We start from the raw sequence: 22,621 nt of genomic DNA, 5'->3' as shown, positions 1-22,621 counted from the left end.
AGTAATATAAAGATAGAAAAATATCTGCTTTCCTGATTTATAGGTAACATACTATTATAATGAATATCATTTTTAGAAGCTGGAATGGAAAAATAGTCCATGAAGCCTACTTTGCTGATCTCATTATAATAAATGACTTTTTTGTATACGAAGCAAATACTTTCATATAACTTTATAGAAGAAGCCTACAGACATTTCTCTGTGTCAATCATGTTAGTCTCTATACTATACATCTAGCAAGCACAACCTAGAATGCTGTTTTCTCATAGGCAGTATTTACAAGCTATTGACTTTTAACTTCCTTTATCCTTCATCTATAATAATAAAAGCATAATATGCTAATTAGACCAGACATCCTTCCGGATGACTTTCCAGACAAAGCTGGGGCTGCAAGGGAAGCCCAGGTCCCAGGTGCCAGAGGGAAGCTGGTGCAGGCAGCCTGGGGAAGGAAAGCCTACTCTTGCACAAATTTCGTGCAAGATTGGAGTGGGTAGGGGGGGCGATCAGGGGCAGGGCTGGTAGGGGAGGAGGGGCCAAGGGTGGTTGGTCAGCTGGGGAGAGGGGCCACGGGAGGTTGGCCAGCTGGCCCCAATTGGGGCAGCTGGTGGGAGGTTCAGATCAGGGTCATCAGGGCCAGCCGGCTGGGGAGAGTGGCCTCAGGATGTTCGGCTGGCCGGGGGGTAGGGACCGCGGGAGGCTGGCTGTGGGAGCGCACTGACCACCGGTGGGCAGCTCCTGTGTTGAGCATCTGCCCGCTGGTGGTCAGTGTGTGTCATAGCGACTGGTCAACCAGTCGTTCGGTCACTTAGGCTTTTACATATATAGATGCTGATACCTGATTAGACCACCAATGCACTGATATTCCATATAATAAAAGGCCAAAATGCAAATTGACCGAACTGCAGAACGACCAGTTGCTATGATGTGCACTGACAACCAAGAGGTAGACGCTCAATGTAGGAGCTGCCCCCTGGTGGTCACTGCGCTCCCACAGCGGGAGCACCACTCAGACAGAAACTGGGCTCACGGCTAGTGAGTGCAGCGGTGGTGGCGGGAGCCTCTCCCACCTCCACTGCAGTGCTAAGGATGTCCAACTGACAGCTTAGGTGGGGAGGGGGCCTAAGCCATCAGTCAGACATCCCCTGAGGGCTCCTGGACTGCGAGAGGGTGCAGGCTGGGCTGAGGAGTCCCCCCCCCCCTTGAGTGAATGAATTTTGTGCACCAGGCCTCTAGTCCTATATAATTAGGTAGTGCCTAGTCAATATTTAAGACTAACTGTCAGACACCAAAAAAACAAACAAACAAACAGAACACAAAACAAAACCCCACATTAAACAAATCAGAAAAGATTAAAGCACGAACAAAGTTTAGACTTGTATGATAGAAGTCAAAGTGCAGCAAGTTCAGGCTCTAATTCTAACAATTAAAGAGTTTGGAAAAGGAGCTTGAGTCATTTTTCCCCCATTCTGAAGACAGTTACAAGTCTGTTTGAAATGTCATTACTGCAAATTTTACAAATTAAATAAAATGTATACTAGTAAACCCATTCCTAGGTTGACAAATACCTGTCAGTTTGCAAAGTTTTCTTAGTCTCCTTAGCTCTGCCTACTATTACAAATAAATAGGTTAGGAAAACACCTGATACATAACCCTAAGCAATCTGTACTCATAGGAATAGATATATTATCTAGATGTGAGTAAAGGTGGGTTATAGTACAGTGCTGAAAAAATCTTAATGACATATATATTCAGCATAATTCATAAAATAATTCAGAGGATAATTCTATGCTTTACCTTTTATGTATAAGATAGTCCTCCAGGATGTCGAGGCAGCGTACCATCTGAGAGAAGATGAGCACTTTATGACCTCCTGCTTTCATTTTGGGAAGCAATTTATCAATAAGGACCAGTTTACCAGCAGACTGGATCATTGCTTGGAGATGAAAATCAGAAGCAGCTGGATTATATGTATCTCTAAATTCTCCAAGTATTTTCTCCTCAGCACCTGTTAGAGAAATATGAGAGCATCAATGCACAAATGAAGGTAAGACCCAATTGCTTTCATTGTTACAAAAATCTGAATCAGTGCTCCTCTGTGTTTCTGTCACACACTAAGACTTCTTGGATGGGAGGTGAATTACCAGTACATTTATTAGAATTATTTGTTTGTAGCTAAATCCCCGACCCACACAGGACTAAAATTGTATTGAGGATACGGACAATTTATGAAGTCTTTTTATCTCCCCGGACACCTGGCAAAATGTCTTATATAAATTTATGCTCATTATGCTTAATAATGTGAAATAGGGAAAGAATTAATGAAAATGTAGTCCTGACCTAGGTGAAAATCACATCTTTTCAAACACACTTCTAATAGTTAAACACCAATGTAGCAGGGATCCACCACTGAAAGGTAATCAGATTAATCTGGTTATATCTATGGGATTCTGATGGCCATCAAAATAAAGAAACAAGGAAAAGTATAGGTCATTGATGAATACTTTCTCCAGAGAGTCTGTATCTGCATTAAAGGCTCACTGCCTTCCCTCAGCCTGTGTAATCATCAATCGAGTATGGGGATTGCGAGTGAGTTCCTTAGTAGGCTAAGAAATGACTTGTCTTGGATAAAGAAAGATAGGGAGTATATTCCCAGAAGTACTGCAAGTGTAAAGACCCAAACCTTGTACAGATAATATGCAAGACCTTGAAAAGTAACATGAGAGCACCAAAATTTACACATTACCTGGACTGGAAAGATACCAGAAAAAAATATAAATGTGGAGGCCAAGATGGGTGTTGCTGTGTTTGTGCCTGAGAATGATTAAATTGAAGGAGAAATTCCAGTCCACGTGAAACTGAACACAAGATCTGCTATTAGAATCTGACGTGGTAACATGGGACCCTGATTCTGAACCACCCATAATCCCACAGAGTGCAATTACAGGATCAATGTCTTTTCTTGTATCTGTCAGGACAGCTGCAGCACGCTGTTTTTATTCACGAGCATTTCTTGGAAGAAACAAGGACTTGTGTGTCATTCTTTTTAGCTACCTTTGATAAGATATGGATGGTTACAGCACTTCCTGAGCTCCATCATGGTATTGACCAAGTTAGGTACATTAGTCTGTCCTGCTCCTTTGGATAAAAATGAAAAGTTCTTCTCCAAAATAGCCCGGTAGTATTTCTTTTGAATGTTAGTAAGTTCCACTTCAATGATGGTTTCTTCTTTTGGTGCCAACTTCTTCTCCACATCTTCCTTCAATCGTCTCAACATCATCGGTTTCAGTATAGCCTGAAGTTTCTGCACCTGCATAAAAAAAAGAAGACAAGATATAAAACATATGTGTACAGTCAATTACACATATGCACACCTAACTGCAATGATAAAAGATCTGATGTACTTATTCACAAAGACCAAACGTTTACCTGTTCCTCTGTTTTCAGATCCCCAAATTCTTGCATAAATGTTGGTTCAGAAGGAAACCTTAAAGGTTCTAGAAAGTGAAGAAGACTGAATAGTTCTTCAACTGTGTTTTGGAGAGGTGTGCCTGTCAAAAGCACCTTGTGTTCCTATATAAAACAAGAATAATTCACATCAACTACCACAATACAAAAATTATATAAAAGTTGACATAGGTTATCAAATATTCAGTGATTGAAAAGCAAATTTTTTTTGACTAACATTATCAAAATACATCTCTACTTATAAATCTCCATTAATTAACTTCTCAATCACTTTTTAAAAACTCTATCATTCTCATAATACCTCACTTCGCACACTGTTTTTACTTATTCATGCCTCTAAAAGAAAAGTTCTAAACAATTAAGAAACACATTTTAGATTTTTCTCAATGAAACAGGTTTTTTAAGAACAAAGAGAGTATTTGTTTCTTTTGTACTGAACCATTCTTGCTATAGCAATTTGTATACAAAACTGTGCACATTCTTGAGATTTGGCTGGTCATTTATTTGCCTTAACAAAAGAACAGATTCTCAAATAATTAAGGCTGCACCCCAACAGTGCGAAGTACTATTTGGAATATGATTCTAAATTGGAAATGCATTATAAATTAAACACAACAGTAACGGAAGGAAACAGTTTTAATGGTAATAGTACAAATTATTTAAAATTCTATTTGACAATACCTCTAAATTCCTTAGCTAAATACTTGTATATGCATCTGTACATATGCATTTATGTATCTGTGCATATGTACTAGTAAATAGCCTAAAAAGATACACATCCAACTTTAAATCCTGGGTGAGGAGTGGGAGTGGGCATGGAGGGAGGAGTATAATGGGGAACTTTGTTTACTGTATGCAGTTCTGTATATATTATTTCTTTAAGTGCTCACGTACTAATTATGTGATCTTAATTAAATAAAAAATTTTTTAAAAGCAAACCACTTTGATTTGAAAGAAGCATACACACTAAGAAAACTTATTAAAAATCCTATTTATTAACTAATATCTATATATACTAAGCATGTAGAGTCATGTAGGCACTTTATCCCTGTATAATATTATAACGTTGGATAAGGGGCTTTAAAAGAAATTTATGACTTGAAACTATGATAGTATTTTCTTTTCAATAGTACATTCTACAGAGGTTTCTTTTTTTTTTAATTCTAGAAGTTAATTTCTAAAGCATTTTGAATGAAAAAGCTAAAATATTTTAAGTCTTAGGAAACAGATGAGATTTTTTCCCTTACTAATATAAAGCAACAAATCAGCACAGATAGAAATCAGATATTACTGTGCTCTAAAATGTAAGTTTATAGGATTAGTTCTCTGACTCTATCTGACCTTTTGCTATGTAGCCAAGAAACTGAATTAAGTCATAATAAAGATGCTACTTACCAGATTCATGAGTTTCAGACCTTCTAGAAGTTTACAATTTTTGTTTTTTAACCTATGTGCTTCATCAATGATCACACATCGCCATTCAATTGCATTAAGCTCTGCACATCCTCCAAGAATCATTTCAAAAGTGGTGATGATGGCTTGGAATCTGTAAGCTCCTCGAATGATACGCCCCTAGAAATTTATTATCAAATACAGTAATCTGCTAGAATATCTTGACCATAAATTTTAATTCCCATGACATAGCATAAAAATACATCTAATGACATCTGGTATAAACTATTTTCCACTGAAATTTTTATATACATATATTCATAGACATTCCCTTAAATGAGGAGTTTTAGTATTAAAACTGTTAATAGTCCTAGCTGGTTTGGCTTAGTGGATAAAGTGTTGGCCTGCAGACTGAAGGAATCCAGGTTCAATTATGGTCAAGGGCACATGCCCAGATTGCAGGCTCAATCCCCAGTAGGGGGCATGCAGGAGGCAGCCTATCTATGATTTTCTTTCATCATTGGCTGTTTCTATTTATCTCTCGCTCTCCCTTCCTTTCTGAAATCAATAAAAATATATTTTAAAAAAACTGTTAATAGATTGCTATGTTTTTAAGAATGATGTTAAAAATTATGCCAACACAATTACATAATTTATAATTACACCCAAATAAGCATTCCTTGAAAAAATGTTTTATAATTTTTAAGAGTTATAATAATGATTTCAGGACATGTGTGAAGAGACCTGTACACAACCTAGCCACTGAAACTTCAGTATTAATGTGGATTACTTACATCCATGAGTCCACACATAGGATGGTAAAAAGGTAGTTAATATCAAAATTACCAAGTCATTTAGTCAGCAAGTATTTATTGAGTGTCTATGTGCCAGACCCTGTTCTAGTTGCTAGAGATATGGCAGTAAACAAAACACATAAATATAATTGTCCCCGTGGAATTTAACATTTTAGTTTTCAAATAGAGGCCATAGCCACTAAGGAACAAAGAAACAACAGAACACAACAATAAAAAAATAAGCTAAAAATACTAAGTTAGAATATGATAAGGGCTGAGGGTGAGAGGTGACCATTGTAATTTTTAAAATAGTGTGCCTGAGAGGCCATTACTGAGAAGTGACATTTGAGCAAAGTCCTGAAGATGAGGGCGGAAGCCATGTTGATACCTAGAGGTCTAGAGGAAAAAGCATTTTTGTCGGAAGTAGCAAGTGTGAAGGCCCTGATGCAGGAGGAACTGTGGCAGTATTCAAACAATAGAATAGCAAGAAAGCCGTAGTGGTTGACATCCAATGTGGAGGGAATAAGGATACACAGGGACTTGAATTCTGCAGTAAGGGCTTTGGCTCTTATCGTGAGCAAAGAGCTGCTGGAGGATTTTGAGACAAGAAATTTCATGATTTGACATAATTTTAAAAGACTCGCTTTTGGCTGCCATGGTAAAAAGAGTAAAACAACCCAAGGAGAGGATTATATAGACCAGTTAAGAGGCTGTGATATAATTGAGGTAAGAGATACTCATTAGAAGTCATGAGAAGTGCTCAATTTTAGATGTGTTTTGAAAACAGAGCTATAGGATATGCCAATGGGCAGTTGTGCAATGACTTAAAGGATTCAAGTTTGACTCTAAAAATTCTTAGCTTGAGCACAGAAGTTGGTATTGCTATTTACTACAATGAGGAAATTCAGGATTATGGTTTTGGATATGTTATGCTTGAGACACCTAGTCGATATCCAAGCAGAATAGTTGAATAGGCATTTGGATATGACTCTGGGATTTAGAAAAGAGGTTAGAATTAGTGACATCGTTTTTGAAGTTTCCAGTTGTATAGACGGCATAAATTGTGCGGCTAAATGAAATCTGATGGAGTATAGGCATAAAAGCATGTGAAGACGGAGCCGTGGGTTGCCTCACGTTGAGACAGAGAAGATGAGAAGAAACCAGTAAAGGGGACTTCTGAAGGAACAGATGGTGCTATAGGAGTAGAATCCAAGTGAAGATAATGTTTAAGTGGAATTGAAAACTATAAACTCTTAGGAATTAGAGAGAAATGAAGGCTTAAGAAACATGTGTTCTGACAGAATTTTAATTCCTATTAACTTAGATGAATTCATATTGACTACATTCACTGGCCATTAAGTTGAACAATAGCTCCAGTAGAAAATAAGTAAAACTATAAGTCTATGGTATTTATAAGGCTCAAAAACCTGAAATATGCTTAAGAGTAAGGGCCCTCAAGTATAATTCACTGGGTATGTTATTCCCAGTATGCTCTATGACTTTGGGGGGAAACTAAGTAACTTATTTATACTTCAGTTTGCTCATTTGTAAATGGGAACAATAATATTATTACATATTTAAAGGTTGGCAATGCAAGGATTAAGTAAGATACTATATATAAATGGTTTAACATAATGCCTGGCACATGGTAAATACTCAATAAATGTCTGTGATTATTCTTCTCATGGCAATTCGGAAAATTTGAGCTTAATTTTATTACTACTGTGATTTCAAGCTATTTAATAATTTGAAAAAAGCAGACATTAAATATTCAATTAATTTATACTAAAATATATTTAAAAGTGGTAACAAAAGTTGTTTCTATATTTAAAGATCTATTTATCTCATTACATGAGAAATCTTTATCTTTTGAAATTTAAAACCCTTAATATTTTTCTAGAATGTATAAAATTATCATAAAAATATAACAATACATAAAATCACGTTTATAATGCATGAAGAATCTTTCAGTTCTTTGGCTATCATATTAATACCAAACTCATGACACATTAAAATTGTGACGTTGTTAAAAATCTCTAATAGTCAAAATATGTTAATTGCACCTTCTCTAAAAAAATTCAATTGAACTTATTTCTATGATGTCATACAGCACTAAAATTCTACAAATGTATGATTAAGAATTATAAAACATGACAGAATAAAATCAAACTATAACCTAACTAAAATGGCATAGGCTCCAAAGGTACAAAGGTAAGTTTTCCATAGAACTGAATAATAAAGGATTTTGCAGATGCTTAATTTCATAGAAATATAAAGTAGAAGGGAAAATGAGGTTAAAGGAATTAATCAATTCATTAATTTTCAGCCTCAAAAAGTAGAAAATCAGTTAAAATTGGGAGGTAAAAATACAATGTTATATATATTACTTTATTTTAACATAAATTACATCACATGATCTGGCCATAAATTATAATGATCCTTATAAAAAGAAGAATCAGTGAAAGAAAAATAAAACATCATGATGCTGTTGAAGTAGAGCTAGAGTGCCAAATTCCAATTAAAAAGTACAATTTCATTTGAAATGTGTGCTGTTGTTTTTTCATTTTGTTTCTTATTTCTTAATAAAGTTTTTATCTAAAAATAGTTGTATTACTACTCAAAACTTCAACTTGGCACTTTATATTTTCAAGTATTAATTTTCTGCTAGGAAATTTAAAAAATATATATTTTATTGATTTTTTACAGAGAGGAAGGGAGAGGGATAGAGAGTTAGAAACATCGATGAGAGAGAAACATCGATCAGCTGCCTCCTGCACACCCCCTACTGGGGATGTGCCTGCAACCAAGGTACATGCCCTTGACTGGAATCGAACCTGGGACCCTTCAGTCCGCAGGCTGACGCTCTATCCACTGAGCCAAACCAGTTAGGGCTCTGGTAGCAAATTCTTTCTTATAATGTCATCTCTTAAATTTTATGACCTATGTATGTAGCCAAAAAAATAAATAAAATGGAAAATGTGCCCATAAGATAGACCGGAGAAGAAAGCCATAAAATCCCCAGAGTATTAGAATAACCAATCCAAAGGGGCAAAACTTATAGAGGTATGCTTAAACTGTATATAAAACCAAAATTGTTAAAACTTGATTTGGGAGAGAGGAGAGGGGAAGCGGAAAAAAGAAAGGAAGGGAGGTAGAGAGTGAAAAAGAGAGAGAGAGAGAAACATCGATTTGTTGTTCCACTACTTATGCATTCATTGGTTAATTCTTGTATGTACCCTGACCAGAGATCAAACCAACAAACCTTGGCATATTGGGATGACACTCAAACCAAATGATCTACCTGGCCAGGGTCAACAACCCAAATTTTAAAAAATGTCTAAATCAAAATCCAATGAACAAAAAAAGAACCTATTTGAGATTTCACATCAATAGGCTTTTAAATTCATGGTATTCACTGAAGATTTAAATTTTTAAAATGAGAAGAAAAAAACACACTGGAGGATTATCAAAGAGACCTTTATAATTCTAAATTTAATGTATATTTTAAACATTTAGTAAAACCATTATTTAGTTTAAAAATTAGAGATATAGATTTATACATTTGTATAAATAAGAATACTTCTTCATAATAAATTAGAGCATAAACGGAACTACTTTAGTCATTGTTCTCTTTTGCTACTAATACTTATTATAAAATATATGATGAATAAAGAGACTGAAGATCTAAATAGGCAATTAAAATCCATCCTAAATTTGAATGTAATGAATATGCAGTGCTTATCATGTTCCAACCTGAGCATTCAAACAATAAACCAAATGACCGGTAACACACCTGTGAGTCCCTGAAGTACATCTCATACCGCTGTATCATCTGTCTGCTAATCAGGCTCCCATGATAAACCACAACATTAATATCAGTCCACGTACGAAATTCTCTCTCCCAGTTTGCAATAGTAGAAAGTGGAGCAATAATCAGGAAAGGTCCTCTTATACCAGTCAGAAGGATTTCGTAGAGGAATGTAATTGATTGAATTGTTTTGCCAAGACCCATTTCATCTGCTAAAATGCAGTTTCGTCTGAAATAAACAAATATATTATCCAAGTAGACATTGGGTTTTTCTGTATACTACAACGGTTTTAAAGATAAATACATAAAAGTAATCAATGATCAAGTTAAAACGCTCGCATTTATAAAAATGTAAAAGTTGCTGAAGTGCAGAGTAGGTTAAAGATTACAATTTTATTATAACCCTGCAATGAGAAAACATTTTTGCAGCTCCAAAATAAAGATACCACCCGATAGATGTTTTTTTTTAAAGAGTGAAATGGCAAGCGCAAGGCAGACTAAATATTTTATTCAGGAAGCATTTTTTAAATACCTTCTATATCTCAGGGACAGTATGAGAAGATGGGATACAAAAGAAATAGAACATGTTCTCTGCCTTCCAGGGGCTTGTATCTATTAGAGAAGCAGACATGCAAATAAACAAATAAGTAGTCATGCAATGTGCTATCACAGAAGAACAAATACAGCACCGGTTTTCAACGCTGGCTGTACATTAAGAGAGCCTACAATGCCTGAAAGAAACCCAGACACCCAGGGCCCTCCCCTATACATTCTGTGAGTCAAGGTGTATGGAACAGAATACAAGCAGCTATAATTTTTAAATAAACTCCACAGATGATTGATTACGATACGTGACTGGTTAAGAATCGTCAGTATTAAGCTTATTATGAAAGCTCAGAGAAGTAAATGTCCACTTCTGGCTAGAAGACATCAGAGACGAGAAGACTGCTTTGAGAGGGGAGGTCAGCGTTTTGCCAGAGAGCACAGTGGAAAGAACATGATCCACTATGGGACCACAAGTTATATAACTGCGGTTTTGAGAGAAGGGTAAAGGTAGCGGATATTAAGATAAGCAGGAGGCATATATAAAGAAAGTTAGACATTATTCCAATAATTTGAAAAAAATTTAAAAACCTGATGAGGTCAGGTTTTTATTTTGAAGTTTGCTCCAAAGCCACTGCGGATATTAGAGATGAGATGACTAGAAGTTTGGAAGCTAACTAAAAAAGTCCTGCAATAATGCAGCAAAGAATGGGAGGGCACTTGGACTAAGGGAAGCGGGACTCAGAAGAGAATTGATTCCAACATTAATTATGAGTTAGAATGATTTGGACCTAGTGACCAACCAAGTATACAGGGTGTAGAATGACAGTCAGATTTCTTTCAGTTTGGGTGACTAAATGAATTGCATTATTCTTAACTGAGATATAAAATATGGGAGAATAAATTTGGTATGGAGGAAACAGGAAATGACAAGATTAATTTTGAATCTGTTGAGTTTAAAGGCTCATTGAGAGAGACATTAAGGTAGCAAGGAGTAAAAAGAAATATGGATTTGAAGTTCAAGCCTTACTTAGAGGTAAGTGTGAGATCATTAGTGTTACTGATATGTGAAGGCAGAGAGGGGTGCAGAATATGGCTTAGGGGGAACAAATATGGAAGAAGAGAAGAAAAAGACAGAGTTTTGGGCAAGAAAAATCAACACTAAAAGGGCAGACAGATGAAAAAAATAAAAAAAAAAACCAGCAAAAACTACTGAAAGGGACAGTCACAGAGGTGCTGGGGGTCTAGCAGAGAGTCATAATGTGGAAGCTTTTGGCAGTGAGAATGGAGGAAAAGCAGCAACTACTATCCAATGCAGCAAAGGCAGCAAATTAAGGCTGAGATGTATGTTGTGGATTGGAAAAGAGTTTCAGAGATGATACAGAATCAAAACCCAGAGAGCAGGTTTCAGGAGAACCGGAGAGGAAGACATGGGAAGAGCTTGCACAGCTCCTCTTCCTAGAAATTCACTCAAGGTAGCTAACAGGAGAAACAGAGCCAAGAGATGTTTTATCCTTTCCTTTAGCATTTTTATATAGGTTAAACCCAAACTGGCTCACAGACTGAAGGACTGACACTGGTTTCAGCGATGGCTTGAAAATAGAAGAGTGAAGGGAGGTCTGAGAAGCCTGGATGAGATGCATGTCAAGAATTGAGGTGGTAGCATTAGTCTTGGTCCTGGGGCAGGACCTGGTAACTTCTGATACATGCAGGTAGAAGTAAGAATAGCCATGGATGGAGATACATTTGTAGGCTTGCGTGGCAAAGGAGGATTTGAATGAGTTTACTTACTGGCTGGCCCTACACTTCTCTATGAAGCACTCACATACAGAGAGTAAAGGGGGCAGGGTTGTGATAAAACTCTGAAGTGGTTTGTGTTTAAAACAAGCAATTTAGATCATGGGCAAGGGTATGGAAAAGGGAAGAATAGTAAAAAACATTTTACTATTTTATCTGGAAGGTTCTCTTGAGGAATATGATAAATATGTAGAAAATATAAACCAGGGGGAAAAGAGCATTGCATGATCTTCATCAACTGAGTCTTATGACTCACCATTACCAAGTGTAACCTCTCAGAAGAATCATGTGAGAAGTAAAAGCCAAAAAGATAATTCTGAATCAAATTTTGATACTGTTACTACTAATAATGCTTTCATCTGCTCCTTTGTATACACTATTATACATTTCTCTCAATCACGATACAATTTTTACTTCTTTGTAATTATCTTTTCATCACAATTTAAAAAGTGAGATAATGTTCAATAAAGCATTTTGAACAACTTCAACAGTAGTATAGGCTAATAAGTTGAAAAACATTCCCTAACAGATGTTTTATGTTAAGAAACATATTTTAAATTTGATTACTAATCAACATATCAACTGTACTCTACTCTGATTGATATATATTTAAAGAAAGCAATTGTAGTCAAAATCCTAAATTATAAACTAAATTATCTTCTTGAGGTAACTTTACTTTCAATAATGAAGACTCAATAATAATAATAATAATAATAATAATAATAAAACATCAATACCAATTTTACTTAACATATTTTCACACATATAAAAAAATTTAAATTTTTTCTGCTAAGATATACTACATACCTATTGTACCAATTGAACAAAAGCCAGTTGAGTCCTTCCAGTTGATATTCCCTGAGTTGATTACCATTTTTATAGTCCCTGGATTGATCTATTTTTTTCCAAATATTAGAGGGAGGACGTTCCTGAGTGGAAAAACAAAGAATGAATGATATATCTCAGATTTTTTCATTTCCCTACATCTCATAGACAATAGTAGAAAATCAATAACTCCACTTAGAGCTGAAACTGGTATTCATAATATTTTTATAAATGACCTGAGAGAAAGATTAGTATGAAGATTTAAAATTCACAGATGAGGTAGACACAGTCAAAATTCTTCAAGAGAGAACTGCGGAAGGAAATACTCACCAAAATGTTAGATACACATTTGCTCTGGCCAAAGAATTACAATTTTGGTTTGTCTTACATGAACTTGTACAGGAGCTCACTGTTCAATGTAGCACTGTTTATAATAGCAAACACTCAAATATCCACTAATGGAAGAGTAACTAAATTAACATACATATGTAGTACTATGTAGCATTTTTAAATACAGTATTAATTGTATACCCAAGACTAAATTAAAAATTCAAAGATAACATTAAACCACCTAAATAAAGATGTGCTAAGAGTTTATGAATAATACTAAGTTGTGTAATGTATGTTCTTACCAAATGTCTTGTGTCAGGTCTTGAAGATTGCAATTGTTCAAACTCTACTATTTTTGCAAGATCTACATCTTCTTTTAGTTCCCAGGTGCTATCTTCATATGGTAATGAGCACCACTTTACTAAGTAGTAAATGACGGGCTGGAAGAAACATTTTTCTATTTTACCATTTTGAAAAAGAATAAATAGCTTAATATATTAACCAACATCAATAAAAACTGATGAAACATTTTTTGTGTTTTTAAATGGTTAACTTTAACACTGAAAAGTTTTAGGACTTTTTACTTAGTTAAAAAACTTTTTGCCAAATATTTACCTCACCAGTATCTTTATCCTCACAAAAAGAGACTTCTAACACTCTGTCTACTTCAACGTAGTCTGGGTTAAATGGTTCTTCTTCCATCTAAAATTTAAAAGTAACAATGTTTTTTGGGGGGATAAAAACACATAAGTTTTTTATAAAACAAACACATAAGTTTGATTTCAATTAAATTCCCAATTACTGGAATACTTCCATTTTAATTTCCAACAGATATCTGGAAAATTTGTCTATATTATGAATCATCATACTCTATATCATAAAACTAACCAAATAGCATTAATAAATAAAGGTATTCCAGACTAGGAAGTTACTCCAGAAAACTTCCTTAAAAATTCCCTTAAAGCAACTTCTGTTACCTCTTTTTGCCACTTTCCTCAGCTCCAACAGTTAAGACCACCCCTGTGGAGAGCGTGTAGGAGGCAGCCAATCAGTGAACCTCATCATTCATCTCTCTCTCTCCTCCCACCCTTCTTCTCTGAAATCAATAAAAATATTTTTTAAGTATATGTGGGAATTCATTGTATAATTTTTGCAACTTCATTTTCATTGCTCAAAATAAAGTCAAAAAAAATTTCAAATTAAAAAGTTTTAAATTTATTTCTTGATCTGAGAGAGAAAGAGAGAGAGAGAGAAACATGGATTTGTTGTTCCACTTATTTATGCGTTCATTGAATGCTTCTTGTATGTGTCCTGCCTTGGCATAGTGGTATGAACATCTGAGCTACTTGGAGGGCCTAAAAAAATTAGATGAATTTAAAACTGTTCTGAAAAAAAGTCTATTAAAAGAAAAATAATTTAGAGCAGGAAAGGACATTAGACTATTTAGTAAAGCCTAGAAAGGTAAGTGAATTTTTCCAATTATCTGTTCACACATAAAAAGCTGGTATAAAATATATGAAATATATTTCAGGAAAAATCTTATTTTCCACTTATTTGCTATAACACCAGTTCCATTACATGACTAACTTGTTAAATTCTGAAATGTTAACACACTCACTTTCAACTCTAAGTATTGAAATACATGCTAATTTAACAATACAGGATGTATTTATATTCTGAATTATCAGTGTTCCTGCTTCAAATAGTTTCCAAGCTAAATTTGGGAAAAGAAAAATAGTACATATAGATAGCATTTGTAGTCAACATCAAAGTTTAAGACCTAAGAAATAATATGAATAATACTTAAAATTTTGATTAAAAATACTACATGTTCAGAGTTCAACACATAATAGTCTCATTTATTTATTTTTTCTTACATCTGCAAAAAAATGTGCTCTTTGTGCTTGTCTCAATTTGAATCGTTTGATTTTCTGCTGGATCCTTTTATCTTTCAAAAGCTGCTGTTCTGTGGCCCATTCACAGTGAAGATAGGAGCTACAATATTTATAAAAGCAACATATTAGAACAATATAGAAAACCTTGCTTTGTTTTGTTTTAAACTTATTTTTAATCATAGTATTCAATGCAAAATATTATCTTCCACTTTTCAAATAGGTAGTTCATTCATTTCATTTAATGTCAAGAACCATGAGATCACAATATCCTAAAAAGATTGTAGTCTAAGGTTTGCAATTTGCTAATTAACAGAATGGTACATTACATCATAGGGTAACAAGATATGATTTATTGTTTATTTCTTCATTGTAAAAGTTTTGGCATGATCAGAAAGCTAATTTGTTTTGAAGTTAATGTAACCTTATTTAAATCATTTTCTTTCACCAAAGTATAGAAAAAGCTGAATAAAATTTTGAAAAGTTAAAAAATACAAATATAATAAATAATGTTCTATAATTTGTAAAAGTGTATTTTATAGATTCCTGCGTTTTGATATTCGGAAAAAAATTCAATCTTAACAAGAAAGGTTGTCTTCTCATTTTTAATGATGTTCAACTTCATGAAATAATAAATAATAAAACATTTAACATGCAGATAAAATAAATTGAACTTAATATAGTTAAATATATTAATCAACATCTTTCCATTATTTTTCTAACTGAAATACTTACTAATTCTTGTATTTTACAAAAAATTCTTCTGTATCAATCATCACTCCAGGTGATATCTAAGAAAATAAAATCAGTAATTATAACTTTTATTACCAGACCACTGAATATAAAGTATAAAATGTAATGTGCCATCACTTACTTCCTTTTTCACAATTCTCGAAGATAATATTTTGTCCACAATTGCTGCATCTTCTTCACTTGGATTTTCCTGTAGAAAGGATGAAAAATATAATTGCACATTCTGCAAATTCCTTTAGGTTTTACCTTGTATGTTTATGAAAATATGAAAGTTCAACAAATATATATGCAACACCTGTGCCAGGCATCAAGTATTAGAACTGAAAAAACAGAAAAGTGAATCGTTGTTGTTACTGTCCTCAACCTCATCTATAATATCAAAGTGAACATATTATGCTTTTTTTCTGTAATAGGCATTATTTTGAGCACTCTGCATATATTAATTTAATTCTTGCAACTACACTGTGAGGTAGACACTATTATCATCTCTGCTTTACAGGTTGGGAAACTCGGGCAGAGAGAAGGTGAGTACTTGCCCACGGTGCCAGATCAGTGAGCTAGCAGATCGTGGTTGCTCACAATCCAGAGCAGAGATTAAAAAATTAAACCGAAAGGAAAATCCATATGCAATCACAGAGATGTCAAACAGAGTCTTTGGGCACTGTGTTCATACATCCAGTGGATAGACTGCTTTTAAAGAAGTGGCAAAAGGTAAGGCCAAAACAGCCATACAAAGCATTTCACATGCTGTGTTGAGAAGGAAGTTATTTTTTTAAGACTGGGAAACTGCTAGAATTTTCAGTAGAAATGTACTATAACCAGGCTTCTAACTTAGAAATAGTCTTCAGAAAAGACAAGAGTTTAGAGAAGTTTCAAGAATATATATTTGGGTCCTAACTGGTTTGGCTCGGTGGATAGCGCGTCAGCCTGCAGACTGAAGAGTCCCAGGTTCCATTCCAGTTGGGCACATGCCAGCGTTGTGGCCTCGATCCCCAGTAGGGGGCATGCAAGACGCAGCCAATCAATGATTCTCTCTCTTTATTGATGTTTCTATCTCTCCCTCTCCTGTCCTCTCTGAATTCAATAAAAATAAAAAATAAAATAAAAAAAGATTATATATTTGGGAGGTGCATGAGTCCCAAATTTGAACGATTAAAGGTTCTATTAAGTACAATAAAGAATCCAGGAGGAGAAGTTGGAGCAGCTTTTAGGAGAAAACATAATACGTATTTTAAAGAATTTATGTTGGTTTAAAGTGTCTTGTAATCATAACCCTAAATGTATCTTACCACAAATAACTGTAAAGGCTGTTCCCCAGGTAAAGGAGCTGAATTCTTTTTTATTTTCATAGAACCTTTAACCTCTTCCTCAGATTGTTTCCCCTCTCCATCTTCTGCGTACTTTTTCCTTTTAATTTGTCGATTTGATCTTCTTTTCTGTAATGAACCATAAGGGTCATATTTATATGACTTATTTTAAAGAAAAGCTTTTAAAATAATTACTTCAGTGTGGCAGTTTTGTACATTGAATTTTCAAAATTGTATGCTACATTAATTTTCCCTCATTTCTCCTTTTTTATCATTTGCCCTTTGCCACAGGCTTACAATCTTCAGATTTATTTCCTAAAGTTTCAAATAACAAAGATTAGTAAGACCTTTATTTCTTTTCTTTAGAGACTGTTAAGAATGAAAAGATTTTGTTTTAGTTAGCTGTCACAGCTTGGGCAAAATATATTTTATTAGTAATTAGTAATTATGTTATTACTTTTCTTTAGAAACTATTAAGAGGAGTAAAAGGTATCTGATTTATTTAACTATTTCGTACCTCGGGCAACACATATTTTAAACTACTAATACCTTCGTAGACTTGCCCAAAACCTAAAAATTGCATCAGATGAATATTAAATTAAATAACTAATCAGGGACATAAAACTAGAAGAAGAAACTAAATAATATTTGCCATGAAACTAATGAAGTTGCATTTAAAACAGAACAAAATAATATAAAATATTTGATAAGAAATATGCAAAATAAAGTAGTAAATTAATGAAATAATTAAATGTATAAATGAAAGAGGAACCAGTGTTTTACTAATTTTATTACCTTTCCTTAAAAATAAAGAACATCACTAGCATAAAAACCGAAATAAACCTACAAAAAAGTATTACATGTAGTAACATAATTTTTAAGTAGCCTAAATAATTTTAAATTAGATATCAAATACACATGGCTTTACTTACCTCCCTAAATATCTAATATTTGGTGTTCCCACTATAAAAACAAACTCACAATGACAAGAAAATCCCAAAGGACTTAGTTTTTTTTTTCACCTCCCTAAAATCTCATGGGTGGAGGTATCTCAGCTAACTGTTCTAGGGCTTAATATTTGGTAAATCTATCCATTCTTCCTTTTTCTATTCCATGTTCTTTTGCATATTGAGTAACTCCCATGATACTCCTCCTAAAATCTAACCAGCAAATAACTCATGTGTTTTCCTTTTGATTTTTGACAATGTCTTCAATTTGGTAGGTCTTTCATATTCCCAGAGCCATGGCAAAAATGGCTGGATCATGAGCAGTGCAGGGACAAACTTATCTACATCCAGAAGGCTGCAGTGGCCTTGAACGTGCCTCTGCCTCTTTCTCCTGAGACTAGTGCTATATTTAGAGAAAGAGCAACCAACATGTTGATTTAGCTCAGCCAAATGCAGTAGACAATTCCAGGCCACCATCTCCTGGCCAAGAGGACATTTACATTTCAAAACTCAGGGTGCCTCTTTTGTTAATATTAGAGACAGGAAGGTGGCACATAAAAATTATAAAAGAACTTCTACAAACCCAATTTTCCCACATGCTGTTGTGAAAGATATGAAATATTATCCCCTGGCGGGGGGAAATCCTAAGGATCTCTAATTTAATAGCAGGCTAAAGGAATGTTTCGATTTCTATTATGGGCATCACACAGTTCTTAATGTTCAAGAATAGTTTAAATTAATAACCAACAGCGACATCTATTATTCTAACAATAACATGTACCATCAATGTTATGTCTCACTAGGCACAAATCTTCTAAATAACAAAGTTTGAGAATAATTCAGTATACTTTTAGAAGGTTCTGTTAGGTATTTTCAGCATTAGTTTCCTTTCTAGTCACTTATGCATCTCTTAGTACTTTGAAATGCCTCACTTTTAGTCTTTAGTAAACAGTAAATGAGTGACATGAAAGAATCCTTTGAACTAACGAAAGTGCACATTCAGGTAATTCTTCCCAAGACAGAATGAGGGTCACTTATTGTCAAGTGCTCTCTAATCCTATGAAGACTTTGTTAGTCTAAAAGATTTTGTGTGAGTTATAAGATTATAGCTGATTTTATCATAAATTATACTAGGTTATATAGTTACACATTAGGCAAATCCAAACAATGTCTCACTCTCATCAATTATCTTTCTCTGTCATACACTATCTGTACTACTTTTAAAATATAAATACTAATTTGATGTCTACATTTTTTGCTAATGTGATTTTTCTGGCTTTCTTCCTCCATAATGGTTTTCAAACCATAATTTGAAAAAGTGACAAATTCTTTTTTTAGATATTTTTCCAAGCTTTTTTCTTCTTATGTCTTAAGGGCTACAACAGATCAGTCTAGTATTGACAAAAGAGGTCAGGGACATTATGCTTTTAAATGACTAATAAATAGTTTATTATGACAACATATTACTTGTTTCCTATCATAATCCTAATAAAATCTACTCAGGGCTTTTTAAAAAGTTAAATCTAAATATAGTCAGCCTACTGACGTACTCTCTATTGAGATTAAAGATACTAAATTAAATATCATATTTATATTTTTAGATTTCCACCTGACCCCAAACTGTAAACTTAAGTTATTTTTCAAGCCTTCAAATCCACTGTGGTTGAAAGCTACATGGACCTCTCCATCATTTATATAATGATACCTTTACATATGTCAATAATATAGATTTGTAAGTGTTTATTAGAAAATATTTCCTTCCTTTCCCACTTAATTTTTTTATGTGTGTGTTAAAGTAACACGTATCAAAGCAAACTAACACTATAGTGAAAGGTATGGAAGAAATGTGTATGTAAACCTATTCTACCATTTCAATGCTTGGTAATTACATAATGGAAAAATGGCCAGCATTATTCTAGTAAAAATTAAAGTAAATTTTCTCATGTTGACTAAGTTAATTATAAGTTTACCTAAGTTAAAGATAACATATGAAGAAAAAGCCAGGCCATGTAATATTAGGAGCTTCAGTCACTGCCCTTACCTCAACTCTTGCAGCAGCCCAGGAGCCTTGAGCCACTACTCTCCCATTGGATAAGAAGCTGCATAAGGAAGAAGAAAGGCCATTCAGGGGCTTTCTGGCCCCATAATTCAACAACTGCCACCACCCCTACGGCCTATAGTTATACTTTAATTATTAGAGAGCAGAGGGTGGCCTGAATTATTATGACCTTCACTATATATTTGTTAACTTCACAAGGTTATTTTAAATATCCACCTATTCCCCCAAAAAAGGGCAAAAAGCACAGTATTTTTGTCTACATCAGGGGATTTTTAATATAAATGTTTATCTTTTTCTTTGACAGAAGCAGAGCAAAGAAATTATATCTAGGAATGATTCCATCCATTTGCTTTATCATTTGTAGGTGATTTTAAAAATTAATATCTCCATCATTAAGTTCATTCAAAAGGACTCTGGAAGTACAGAATATCACTAGATACTTCTCCAGGCTCAAAACCAGCGGGGATTTTGGATTATTACTTAACATCTCTGGGCTTCAATTTCATTATCTGAAAAATGAGGGGTTTGAGTGGACATGTAAGTTTCCCCCCCGGGCCTAACATTCTACGGTAATACTGGTAGAAGCATACTGTAGTCATGCTGTCAGATAAGTTCTGCTATACAATAAAATGTATTTTTACTACTAAGCTACAGTATAAATATCTGCAAAGTAATATTATGCTATCTACATAATTCTACCAGTGCTTCATGTCTCAGAAAACAATTTAATACTCACTTGAGAGTCTTCCTCTTTGCATGCACGCTGTGGCATCTGCTCTGCATCAGATAATTCATCTGAAGACTCATTCTTTCTTTTTTGTTTCTTACCCAATGTAATAATGAGTTTGCTGTTTCAACAGGAAAAGAGTACACAGTAAGATCTTTTTATATTTTTTCATTTTGGGTCAAGTTAAGATTGCCATGATAAGCTTTATGCCGTTTTATATCACTTGAATGTTCAACCAAAGATACTAATTATCACGAAATCCACAACATTTTCAACACAAAAACTGAATTCTACTGGAGCAAACACAAATTAATATTTAGTTAATGTGCTTCAAAGCAAGTTGTATCACTTGTTACTTAGGCTCAAAATTATTTTTCACGGGAAAATGTCAGTTCATATACCTGTATTTAGTACTTAAAATAATTCATTTATTTTGTTATCTTGTATATATATGTGTGTGTATGTATACTGATGTTTACACATGCACATGAAATACAACTGTCTAAAATGAAAATGATTTTTTCATTTCCTGACCCTGATCAAAGGTAGAAGTACAGACCTCCCACATTTCCTTCCTAATTTCTTAAGCTGGTTCAACAGATGGAAGGACATGATCCTAAAGTACCATGCTACTCACAAACCATGCTAACTGCTAATCAGGAAAATTCTATTTTAGATAAAACATAACCCAGAATTTTTCAAAGATTATTTACTAATGTGGGACAACTTGGAGGTTAAAAGCATGAAGTTTGAAATCATACGACCAAAGACTTTAAATGTGATTCCACCATTTACCTATTAGACTGGGAAAATTATTTGATCTTGTTTGGCCTTCGTTTCCTTGCCTAGAAAATAGGGATATTATAACAGCTACCTCTATTGTTGAGAATTAAGTGGATGTTACCTCTTGCATGTTACCTCTTGACACATAGTTATTTCTCAACTAATGATGACTACATGAAATTATTACAGTCCAGGCATTTTCCTAGGTTCTAGGATTTGAAGAGAAAGTGGACACAGTTCCTAACCTTAAAATATTGTTGGAATATGATCACAGTTAAAATGCTAATATAGAACTTAGCACTGGATACCATGTGAATAGAAAGAAAGAACTACTTATGTTTATTGAAGAGTAAAGGATACTTTAGAGAAAACGTGAAGTCTTAGATTTAAATGATGAAAGGGAGTTCAACAGGTAGTAAAAAAGGCAGTAGGGTACAGTCTAGGTAGGGGGATACCACAGAAGAATGAGAATATGCAGTGATAAGACCATGTCTGGAATACATGATGTCTGGGGAAGAACCAGAGAGATGGTCATCTACAAAGGACACAGGAGGCCTTGTATGACATGCAAGGAGTCAACATTTTACTTGGAGGCCAGCTTTTATAGGGCAGGAATTTAAAAACAATGTGTCACTGCCTGGCTGGTGTGGCTCATTTGGTTGAATATCATTCCGTGCACCGAGGTCACTAGTTCAATTCTGGTTAGGGCACATGCCAGGGTTTCGGGCTTGATCCCCAGTATAGGGGGGTAGGGAGGTGCAGGAGGCAGCCCATGGGTATTTCTCTCTCATTGACATTTCTATCTCTCTCTCCCTCTCCCTCTAAAATCAATAAAAACATAATAATAAAAATAATGTCATGTTCACCACTAACAAAATGACACTAAGATAGCTACAAATTAATGCAAAAAAAGAGAAAGTGAAAAATATGAGATTTCAAATGGGTAAGTTCTGGGGATGAAACTATAGTCAATAATTCTGTATTGTGTATTTGAAACTTGCTAAGACAGTAAAGCTTAAAAGTTTTCATCACAAGTTACAAAAAAATTCATGACTGTGATATGTTACCTAAACTTAGTATAATAATAATTTCAGAATATACACATATATCAAATCATGTTGTACATCTTAAACTAATACGAAGTTATATGCCAATTATATTTCAATAAAATTGGGGGAAGGAAAGAATTTTAAATAAGA

General features: G+C 34.2%; 1 protein-coding gene across 2 annotated transcripts in view; it reads right to left on the bottom strand.

Annotated features, from left to right (window-relative positions):
- The window catches only part of CHD9 (chromodomain helicase DNA binding protein 9), a 76,408-nt gene that overhangs the window by 40,544 nt on the left and 13,243 nt on the right, over window positions 1-22,621 (bottom strand). For both annotated transcript variants that reach the window (XM_081108550.1, XM_081108551.1), the window contains exons 3-15: window positions 20,649-20,760; window positions 16,889-17,035; window positions 15,721-15,789; window positions 15,582-15,637; window positions 14,832-14,949; window positions 13,570-13,656; window positions 13,257-13,394; window positions 12,607-12,728; window positions 9,445-9,688; window positions 4,861-5,037; window positions 3,427-3,570; window positions 3,052-3,307; window positions 1,795-2,005 (exon numbers count right to left, since the gene is read on the bottom strand). In XM_081108550.1, the coding sequence (XP_080964676.1) occupies window positions 1,795-2,005; window positions 3,052-3,307; window positions 3,427-3,570; window positions 4,861-5,037; window positions 9,445-9,688; window positions 12,607-12,728; window positions 13,257-13,394; window positions 13,570-13,656; window positions 14,832-14,949; window positions 15,582-15,637; window positions 15,721-15,789; window positions 16,889-17,035; window positions 20,649-20,760 (1,881 nt within the window). The remainder of the gene's footprint in view (window positions 1-1,794; window positions 2,006-3,051; window positions 3,308-3,426; window positions 3,571-4,860; window positions 5,038-9,444; window positions 9,689-12,606; window positions 12,729-13,256; window positions 13,395-13,569; window positions 13,657-14,831; window positions 14,950-15,581; window positions 15,638-15,720; window positions 15,790-16,888; window positions 17,036-20,648; window positions 20,761-22,621) is intronic.

Source organism: Myotis nattereri (assembly GCF_964212035.1).
Source record: "Myotis nattereri genome assembly, chromosome: 15".
Lineage (NCBI taxonomy): Eukaryota > Metazoa > Chordata > Mammalia > Chiroptera > Vespertilionidae > Myotis > Myotis nattereri.
Note: the sequence above shows the minus strand (reverse complement) of the source record. Positions and strands in the feature narration are given on the sequence as shown.